This window comes from Mastomys coucha, unplaced genomic scaffold (genome assembly GCF_008632895.1).
Source record: "Mastomys coucha isolate ucsf_1 unplaced genomic scaffold, UCSF_Mcou_1 pScaffold5, whole genome shotgun sequence".
Classification (NCBI taxonomy): Eukaryota; Metazoa; Chordata; class Mammalia; order Rodentia; family Muridae; genus Mastomys; species Mastomys coucha.
In genome coordinates this window covers 64,487,418-64,497,990 of record NW_022196911.1, presented here as the reverse complement: position 1 = coordinate 64,497,990, position 10,573 = coordinate 64,487,418, and the positions used below count along the sequence as shown (strand labels likewise).

Here is a 10,573-nt window from a genome sequence, read left to right as displayed (position 1 = left end):
AAAAAACAAAACAAAACAAAGCCCCTACCTGAAGCTGAGGAACTACTGACAGTTGATGGCTTCTGGGTGAACAGAGTTTTCTCCAAAGGATGTGGTCCTGCTGGGCCCACCACACTCCAGAGGAGGGGGCCACACCCAAGAGGATCTGAGCAGCAGAAGTTAAACTCTGGGTGGGAGGGGAGAAAAAGTGTGAAATCTGGGGGGGATGACGGGGTGGGAAGGAATCTGGAAGGGAAGGATTGAAAATTGAATACAATCAAAATAATTTGTATGCATGTATGAAACTCTCAAAGAGCTAATAAAAATATTTTAAGGGCCAGGCATGGGTGGCACATTTTTTAATCTCAGCACTCTGGGGGCAGAGGCGGAGGGCAGGGTGATCTCTGTGAGTTCAAGGGCAGCCTGGACTACAAGGCAAGTTCCAGGACAGCCAGGGCTGTTCCACAGACAGACTCTGTCTTGCAAAAGAAAACAACAACAATAACAACAATTTTTAAAGAAATGAAGCTGTGATCCATGCTACAATGTAGGACAACCTTGTACACATGACACCGAGAGAGGAAAGGACAGACTCAGTGAGATGGCTCAGTGGCTAAAGTGGCTAAAGTGGTCCAAGCAGAGAGATCTGAGTTGGATCCCTGCGTCCCAGGAGGTGGAAGGTGAGAACTGGCTCTAATGAGTTGTCCTCAGACCACTACCTGTCATAACCTGTCACACTCTTGTGCACACACACACACACACACACACACACACACATGCACACATGCATGCACACACACACAAATATATTTTAAAAGGACAAATATTGTATGACTTTACTCATATGATCTGATTCACAGGGATGAAAAGGAGAATGTGCTGACCATGATGAGGAGCCAAGGAATTGAGGAGCTCCTGTTTAATGTGTCTACAGTTTCAGATGAGGAAGAGAAGCCCTGGAGATGGATCATGGTGGTGACCGCACAAATGAATGTTCTCAATGCCACTGGACTGCACACTTAGAGTGGCTAAGATAGAAATTTTTTTGTTAAATATACTTTACTACAAAAAAAGTTTATTTATTTATTTATTTTTTTTAAATTTCCCTTCGGGGGCCGGAGCAATGGCTCAATGGTTAAGAGCACTGACTGCACCTCAGAAGGTCCTGAGTTCAATTCCCAGCAACCACATAACCATCTATAATGGAATCAGATGCCCTCCTCTGGTGTGTCTGAAGACAATGACAAGTACTTATACATAAAATAAATTTAAAAAAAAATAAAATCTTAAAAAAAGTCTTCCCTTCATCTTTACTACACCATGCATGGACTCATTTAATAAAGGATACTTGGGAAATTATCAGTGATTCCAAATCAGTCTTGTACGATTATTCCAAATCATACCTTATTATCATCTGAGGTATGGAAGGATTGGGTGGAATTTCTGTGACTGTGAGGGGATGTGCCCAACAAGGGAGATATAAGTCCCTGTGGAAGGTAAGAAGTACCGGACTTTCTAAGTAAGTCAATACTAAATTAAATTTAAAAAAAATTGTAAGGGTTGTTGTAAGGGTTGACATTGGATCAGTAGGGAAAGGTGCTTGCCACCAAGGCTTACAACCTGAGTTCAGTCTCCCAGCTCCACATGGTAGAAGGAAAGAACCAACATGTGCATGTTGTCCTCTGATCTCCACAGTATACTGTATCACATATGTACACACAAGTTAATAAAGTAATGCAAAAGCTTTAAAATAGTAATACTAAAAAAGGTAGTAATACTGATCTTGCAGCATAGCTCACTGTAAAAACCTGATGACCTGAGTTCAGTCACCATGGCAGAGACAGAATGGATGCCCAAAGGTTATTCTTTGACCTCTCTACCGAAGCTCCATGTCACACGTGTGCCTGCCCCCAACACACATCGTGAGCACACATAATAATAATAGAATAAAAAGACAACAGCAACAAAAAAGGAGTTCTAGTAACATTTCAAACCTACAGAATAACTTCTAAATAAGTGTGGGAGCCAAGGAAGCTCTGGCTGAAGTGTAAGGAGTGTGAAATCCCACAGGAACGTGTATTGTTGACAAGGGTTTGTCTATCTTAAGGACCACAGTGCCTCAGATGCGTGGGAGTGGCAAAGCCTTCCCAATGTCAGGCTCTGGGGAATAACAAAGCGTTCCTACGGTCAGTATCTGCACAGGGTGAGGAAGGAGCATGAGTGGCTGGTTGGGAGGTAGAGATCAGCCCCTTTTCTTTTTGCTCTGTACAAGGACTCCAGCTCAAGGAATGCTGCCTCCCACATCAGGGCGGGCCTTCCTGCACCATTTAAATTGTTCTAGAAACTTCCTCATAGTTCCACCCAGAGGTGTGTTTCTACATAATCCCATCAAATTAACAATGAAAGTTAACTGTCTAGGAAAGATACTGAAAATGGGCTTGCCACATCTGCCACGCACGTCTGCCACGTCTGCCACATCTGTCACATCTGCCACGGCCAGACTGTCCTAATGACACTTACCAGCAAGTGTAGGCTTGTCTGTCAACAGTTCCCTATTGTCACACTCCATTTTTGCCAATCTGTTGGGTGTGAATGGCTTGTGGCTGTCTTGTTTTGTTTCTTGTCGTCTTGGTTACTAGAGAGGTTGGGTGTTTTCTTTGGAGCTTTTCCTTTGATGAGTCTACTCATATTCTTTGTCCATTTTAATACTGGGATGTTTAATACCTGGGTGTTGGGGTGGTTTAAATATGCTTGGCCCAGGGAGTGGTGCTATTAGGAGGTGTGGTCTTGCTGGAGTAGATGTGGCCTTGTTGGAGGAAGTGTGGTACTGTGGGTGTGGGCTTGGAGACCCTTCTAGGCATGTGGGATAAAATCTTCTCCTGTCTGCCTTTGGATCAAGATGTAGATCCAAAATTTCAGCCCCTCCAGCCCCACGACTGCCTGGATGCTGCTATGCTTCGGGTCATGATGATAATGGACTGAAACTGAGAACCAGTAAGCCAGCCCCAATTAAATATTGTCCTTTATAAGAGCTGTCTTGGGAAAAGAAATGTGTAAGGCCAGGTGGTGGTGGCGCACACCTTTAATCCCAGCACTTGAGAGGCAGAGGCAGGTGGATTTCTGAGTTCGAGGCCAGCCTGGTCTATAGAGTGAGTACCAGGACAGCCAGGGCTACACAGAAAAATCCTGTCTTGAAAAACCAAAAAAAGAAAAAAAAAAAGCTGTCTTCGTCATGTTGTCTTTTCACAGCACTGGAAACCCTAACTAAAACAGGTATAGAGATTAGAATGAATATAAAGAGAGATATATAAATACCAACTTTTGTGGTTGTTTTATGCTTTCTCCTTCCTTCCTTCCTTCCTTCCTTCCTTCCTTCCTTCCTTCCTTCCTTCCTTCCTTTCTTTCTTTCTTTCTTTCTTTCTTTCTTTCTTTCTTTCTTTCTTTCTTTCTTTTTTCCTGGCAGTGTCTCATGAGTCCCAGGCTGGTCTTGAACTCATCTTGTAGTTGAGGGTGACTTTAAACTTCTGACCCTCTTGTCTCTACCTCCCAAGTGCTAGGATTGCAGGTGAGTGCTACTGTGCTCTTTGTTATATACCACTGGGGACTGACCTCAGGGCTATGCACATGTTAGGCAAGCTCCACATGACCTGAGCTGTACCCCTAAAAATTTGCTTGTGTTTTTTTTAAAGATTTATTTATTTATTTATTTATTATTTGTAAGTACACTGTAGTTGTCTTCAAACACTCCAGAAGAGGGAGTCAGATCTCCTTACAGATGGTTGTGAGCCACCGTGTGGTTGCTAGGATTTGAACTCTGGACCTTCGGAGCAGCAGTCAGTGCTCTTAACTGCTGAGCCACCTCTCCAGTCTGTTGCTTGTGTTTTGTTTTTTTGTTTTTCCAGGAGAGAGCGCAAACGCAGTCCCCCACTACCACAAATTATGCAGCTGAGTTTCCCGCATTTGGGGAAATCGCAGGGTCAGCACACCCGGAGTGCAATGGATAAGCCTCGCCCTGGGAAATCCACCTTCGTGATGGAGGTATCTCCCCTGCCAGGTAGTATGCTTGTGTTTTTTAAAGATTTTCTTGTCAGTGGTTCGTATTTCTTTGTTGCATGCTTCTCCTTGGAGCTGGGCATTTAAAAAATGTATTAATCTTTCCCTGTATCTTTTGGATTTTATATGTCTCTAGGAACCCCCTTTTTATTCTGGGATGAAGAACACATGCTCTTTTATAGCATCTTCTATTAACCTTTTATTCAGAAATAACTTCAAAGTTATGAAATATTATAAAATATAGCGAGAAATGTATTTGTGGTCTCTACCCTGATTCACTTATGGTTTTCCAAGAGTATGTTTGTTTGTGGTCTGCGTGTGAATGTGCATGTGTGTCCTTGGGCACACTGATCTATGTGTGTATGTGCATGTGTGTCCTTGGGCACACTGGTCTATGTGTGTATGTGCATGTGTGTCCTTGGGCACACTGATCTATGTGTGTATGTGCATGTGTGCACTTGGGCACACTGGTCTATGTGTGTATGTGTATGTGTGTCCTTGGGCACACTGATCTATGTGTGTATGTGCATGTGTGCACTTGGGCACACTGGTCTATGTGTGTATGTGTATGTGTGTCCTTGGGCACAGTGATCTATGTGTGTATGTGCATGTGTGCACTTGGGCACAGTGATCTATGTGTGTATCTGCATGTGTGCACTTGGGCACACTGATCTATGTGTGTATGTGCATGTGTGTCCTTGGGCACACTGATCTATGTGTGTATGTGCATGTGTGTCCTTGGGCACACTGATCTATGTGTGTGTGTGCATGTGTGCACTTGGGCACACTGGTCTATGCATGCCCAGAGATTGACCCTGGTATCAGTGTATTCCTCTATCTCTCGCCATCTTATTGTCTTGTTTTTTGAAATTATGACACAATTACATTATTTCCCCTTCCCTTTCCTCCCTCCAGCTTCTCCCATGAACTCTACTTGCTTCTTGTTCTCTTTCAAATTCAATGCCTCTTTTTCTTTAAAAAAAAGTGTGTGTGTGTGTGTACACCTGTAAATATCCCTAAATACACAAACACAATCTTCTCAGTCCATACGATGTTACCTGTGTGTATATGGCCTCCAGGCTGACTGCTTGCTATTGGATAATCAGTTGGAAGGCTTGTTTCTGGGGAAGACCATTTCTCCTGTTCTTAGCGTTCCCCATTACCCATAGTTCTTTGTGTAGGGATGAGGCCCTCAAGATGGGCCCCTCCTGTGTTAGAATGCCCATTAGTGTCATTGCTCAGATCTTGTTTAGGCAGTAGTGTTGATGAGACCTAATGGGTATAGCCTCTCTGACATCTCTAGAAGACAAAATCGTGGAAGAGTCGTGAATGCGTGTGTCATCCTTGCAACAAGGATGTGCTGATCCTCTCTGTGTTGTTCCAATTTTAGTAATAAGCTGCACCACTGTGTTACTGTTAAGTTATATTTTATTATTTTATATGTATGGATATGTTGCCTGCATGTATGTCTGTGCACCTACCTGAGGAGGCCAGAAGAGGGCACTGGATCCCCTGGAACTGGAGTTACAGAAAGTTGTGAGCTGCCATGTGGGTACTGGGAATCAAACTTGGGTCCTCTGGAAAGCAGTAAGTGTTCTGAGCTTTCTTTCTAACTCCGCCATATTTATTTTTTATTACACTTATGCATTGATTTTTGTGAGTGTAAGTATACCACAGCCAGGCGGTGGTGGCACACGCCTTTAATCCCAGCACTTGGGAGGCAGAGGCAGGTGGATTTCTGAGTTCAAGGCCAGCCTGGTCTACAGAATGAGCTCCAGGACAGCCAGGGGTATACAGAAAAAAAACATATATATATACATACATATATATATATATATATATACCACAGTGTGTGTGTGTGTGTGTGTAAATGAGTGTGTATATGTGTGTGAGTGTGTGTATATGTGTTTTGATGTGCATATATGTATGTGTTTTGATGTGCATATATGTATGTGTATGGTGTGTATGTGAATATGTGTGTATGTGTGTGTATATGTGTATGTGTATGTCTATGTGTGTTTGTAGATTTGTGAGTATGTGTGTGTTTGTATGTGATGATGTGAATATGTGCGTGTGTATATGTAGGTATATGAGTGTGTGTATATGTGTGTATATGTATATGTGAGTATGTATGTGTGTTTGTATGTGATATGAATGTGTGTATGTGAGTGTGTGTGTATAGGTAGGTGTGTGTGTGTATGTGTGTGCATATGTATGTAGGTATTTATGTGTATGTGTTTATATGTATGTGCATATATGTGTATGTATGTGTGTTTGTGTATGAGTGTGTGTGTGTGTGTGTGTGTGTGTGTGTGTGTGTAGTGTGTCAGAAGATAACTTGCTGGAGTTAATTCTCTCCTTCTATCATATGGGTCCCATATTCAGATGGTCAGGTTTGGCTAAAAACACCTTAACCCATCTTTCAGTCTCTCAGGAAACCTGGAGCTCACTGTGTGGCAGGAGCCGCAGACCCTGCCTGTCCGTCCTCTCCCAGCTCAGGACTACAGAAGCGTGCATGATGCTGCGCTGTCTATTTTCATGCGTGAGATCCAAACTCATGCCTGCATAGCAAGCACTCCATCCACAGAGCAAGCCATCTAACCCCCCAGATCTACTCACTGCTAGCATTTTCTTCATTATTTGAAATATCTAATATATGCAACATACTTATATGACAAGTATCATCTATTGTGAAATATTTTGAGGGTAAGCTACATATCTCATGGTGCTTTGTCACTAAATCCTTTTTTTTTTTTTTTTTTTGAGAAGGGTTTCTCTGTGTAGCCCTGGCTCTCCTGGAACTCACTCTGTAGACCAGGCTGGACTCAAACTCAGAAATCCACCTGCCTCTACCTCCCAAGCGCTGGGATTAAAGGCATGCGCCACCACTGCCTGGCCACTAAATCCTTTAATGTACATTTCTTATTACTTGGGACTTTTGTTTTTGGTTTTTTGTTTGTTTTGTTTTTTGAGACAGGGTCTCACTATGTAGCTTGACAGGCTAGGAACTCACTGTATATACTAGGTTAGCCTTGAACTCACAGATGTCTGCCTGCCTTTTCCTGGGATTAAAGATGTGCACCACCACAGGGGGGAGGCATTCCTTAGTATAACTGTAGTACAGTTATTAATTTCATAAATGTACAGTGATAACATCAAATTGCCCTCTCACAGTCCAAATTTGTCCTCTCTCTCTCTCTCCCCCTTTCTCTCTTTCTCTGTGTGTGAGAGAGAGTGTGTCTGTGAGTGTATGTGGAAGCCAGCAACCCCACCACACATGTCATTCTTCAAGAGCCATCTCGAAGATACTTTTTGTTTGTTCCAAGCCATGCCTTCACTATGTAGACCAACTGGCCTCAGAGTCACCACCCTCTTACCTGTACCTCCTGAGTACCGAGGTTGCAGATTCCTACTATGCCTGACTAATGTCGATTTTTTTGTAGAATTTTTATAACTCTACTTGTTTAAAGTTTTTCCCGAAAGGTTGCCTATGAGTTGGAAGAAAGGCGGGAGAGAGGAAGGGAGGAGAGAAATTATGCAGGAGATGAAATATGACAATTTAGTCAAAACTAACCACTGAAGGGGCAAGTGAATGTCCTGTGCCCGTAGACAGAATACCTCGGAGCAAGGGAGATGGCAGAGCAGCTGCAGCAGTCCCAAGCCTGGAGAGACCACTCAACGGTTCAAAACCTTACTTATTGGCTGGCTCCCAGCACACACGTATGACTCACAACTGTGTATAACTCCAGTGTTCTGATGCTTCTCCTGACCCCCGCTGGCCATTACACACATATGGTGCACACATATATACATATATTCAGGCACTCATACATATGTAGACATAATACATATGTAAAATAATTTTTTTGAGACAGGTCTATGTGTAGCCCTGGTTGTCTTGGAATTCTCTAGGTATACTTGGCTGACTTCAAACTCAGAGAGATCCACCTGCCTCAGCTTCCCTTGTGCTGGGAATAAAGGCTACTACATCTTGCTATAAATATTTTTTTTACATTTAAAACCACAGCAATTATATGTTTGCTGATTATCAACCTATAAACAATTAATGGAGTGATAGTTTATAATCGTGAAAACCAAAACATCCTGATGTTCTTCAAAGTTTCCCCCTAGCTTTAGTGCCCACGGAGGATTTTTTTAAAAATTAACTTTATTATCTTATTTATGTTTGTCTGTATGTACATCTGTGCACCACCAGGTGCTTTCTTTCAGAAGCTAGCCCTGGAGTCCCTGGAATTAGAGTTAGAGCTGGTTGTGAGCCATCATGTGGGTGCTGGGAATTGAACCTCGGTCCTTGGAAAAAAGCAGCGAGTGCTCTTAACCATTGAACTGTCTCTCCTCTCCCCCTTCCCACAGGTGATTCTGATCTGATTCACTTTTTGCAGAGACAGCTGAAAACGATGAACATTTTACTTTCATAAGTAAGTCTGGCGTCGAATTCGTACGCGGTGTAAGGTAGATTCTATTACTTTCTCTCTGTATGTATGATTAGTTAAAGCAACTGTGGCTGTCTAGAAGCAGGGCCGACCACACTCTAGAGAGGAGCAGTAGAAACTCTCATCCTCCATCAGCCCGCCCCTTTCTGCTTGATCAAAAGCTCCTAATCGGCTTGGAGAGATTAAGGGCTGCAGTGGGTTGTTCCCACACCCCCGCCCTGGGCTGGGCTGCCTGGGGAGACCGAAGGGGCATCGACCCTGTGACCCCTTAGCCAAGCCCTAGCCCCGGCCTTTCCGGTAAGTAATGAAGGACCCACACAGGAACTTCGGTCCTGTGTGAAGACGTGGGAGTATTCTCCACTGAACCCCCAAAGACTGCGGGAGAAGAAGGAAGGATAAACAATCTGAGGACAAGCAGGCTAGGCCAAAGAGACCTTGGGGCGATGCGCTGGGCTGCCACCTAGGGTCCTGAAAGGCAAGACACCCTAGGGGTTGGGCGGAATTTAAGAAACAGGCTTGAGCGGAGAACCCTACGGGAGTGAGTGCTGAGGGTCGCAACTGTCATCTTGTTTGTTCTGTGTTCACAGAAGAGGGCGATGAGCGCGTGGCTCCTGCCAGCGGGAGGGCTTCCCGGCGCTGGGTTCTATGTCCCTGCGTGGCAGTCCCCGTTCAGCCTCTCGCGGGCCCTGCCCTGGCCAGGGCTGCCGGGACTCCTGCTGCTCCTGCTGCTGCTCCCATCTCCTTCTGCCTTCTCGTCTGTGTTCAAAGTAGGGGTACTGGGCCCCTGGGCTTGCGACCCCATCTTTGCACGAGCCCGACCGGATTTAGCTGCGCGTCTGGCCGCCAACCGCCTGAATCGTGACCTTGCCTTAGATGGCGGCCCCCAGTTCGAGGTTGCGCTGCTCCCAGAACCCTGCCTGACCCCGGGCTCACTAGGGGCTGTGTCCTCCGCGCTGGCTCGAGTCTCTGGCCTGGTGGGTCCGGTGAACCCCGCAGCCTGCCGGCCAGCCGAGCTATTAGCCCAAGAAGCTGGAGTAGCGCTGGTGCCCTGGGGCTGCCCTGGCACGCGGGCAGCGGGCACTACAGCCCCAGCAGTGACCCCCGCAGCAGATGCTCTCTACGTCCTTCTTAGAGCATTCCGCTGGGCGCGCGTGGCCCTGATCACGGCACCCCAGGACCTGTGGGTGGAGGCGGGTCGCGCTCTGTCCACAGCACTCAGGGCCCGGGGCTTGCCAGTTGCCCAAGTGACCTCCATGGAGCCTTCAGACAGATCTGGAGCCCGGGAGGCCCTCAGGAGGATCTGGGACGGGCCCAGAGTTAGTGGTAAGCGCCCAAATAGAATGCGGGCAAGGTGGGCGGGTCCTGCAGGCAGTGGGCATCGCATCGAGTCAACCTTTGTGTCCACAGTAGTGATCATGGTGATGCACTCGGTGTTGCTGGGCGGCGAGGAGCAGCGCTACCTATTGGAAGCTGCAGAAGAGCTGGGTCTGACTGACGGCTCCCTGGTTTTCCTGCCCTTCGACACGCTGCACTACGCTTTGTCTCCAGGCCCGGAGGCTCTGGCTGTATTTGTCAACAGCTCCCAGCTCCGCAGGGCTCACGATGCGGTGCTCACACTCACACGCCACTGTCCTCTTGGAGGCAGCGTGCAAGACAGTCTGCGCAGAGCCCAAGAACACCAAGAGCTGCCTCTTGACCTCAACCTGAAGCAGGTAGATAGACTATGAAAAAGAGAAGAGGAAGGAGAGCCAGGGAAGTGAGTTGAGAACAGACAAGGAGAGAAGGATGGAACCAGTAGGAAGAGGAAGGTGGAGCCATGGAAATAGAGAGGGTGGAGCCATGGGAAAGGAGAGGATGGAGCTAATGGGAATGGAGTGGGTGGAGCCATGGGAAAGGAGAGGGTGAAGCCATGCGAAATGGAGAGGGTGGAGCCATGGGAAACGAGAGGGTGGAGCCAGTGGGAAAGGGTGGGGCCAAGGGGGAGCCAACTGTAGGGGCAGCAGATCTGGAGTTTCCTGGATGCTGTAAGAGCTCTGGTTTAGCTTAGGGCATCCTCATTATTACGTTTACGCCCCCCCCCCCCCCCC

General features: G+C 46.2%; 1 protein-coding gene, 1 non-coding gene and 1 pseudogene across 2 annotated transcripts in view; 1 reads left to right on the top strand and 2 right to left on the bottom strand.

Moving 5' to 3' along the window:
* Positions 1-3,878: 3,878 nt before the first annotated feature.
* LOC116079480 lies at positions 3,879-4,040 on the bottom strand. The gene has a single exon (XR_004114025.1). It is a non-coding gene; the product is annotated as a U1 spliceosomal RNA (small nuclear RNA).
* Positions 4,041-5,339: 1,299 nt separating this feature from the next.
* On the bottom strand, positions 5,340-5,439 carry LOC116079379 (annotated as a pseudogene).
* Positions 5,440-9,036: 3,597 nt separating this feature from the next.
* The window catches only part of Gucy2d (guanylate cyclase 2D, retinal), a 14,511-nt gene continuing 12,974 nt past the window's right edge, over positions 9,037-10,573 (top strand). Inside the window, exons 1-2 of the mRNA XM_031352336.1 lie at positions 9,037-9,809; positions 9,894-10,198. Coding sequence (XP_031208196.1) covers positions 9,083-9,809; positions 9,894-10,198 — 1,032 coding nt within the window. The 5' untranslated portion in view covers positions 9,037-9,082. The remainder of the gene's footprint in view (positions 9,810-9,893; positions 10,199-10,573) is intronic.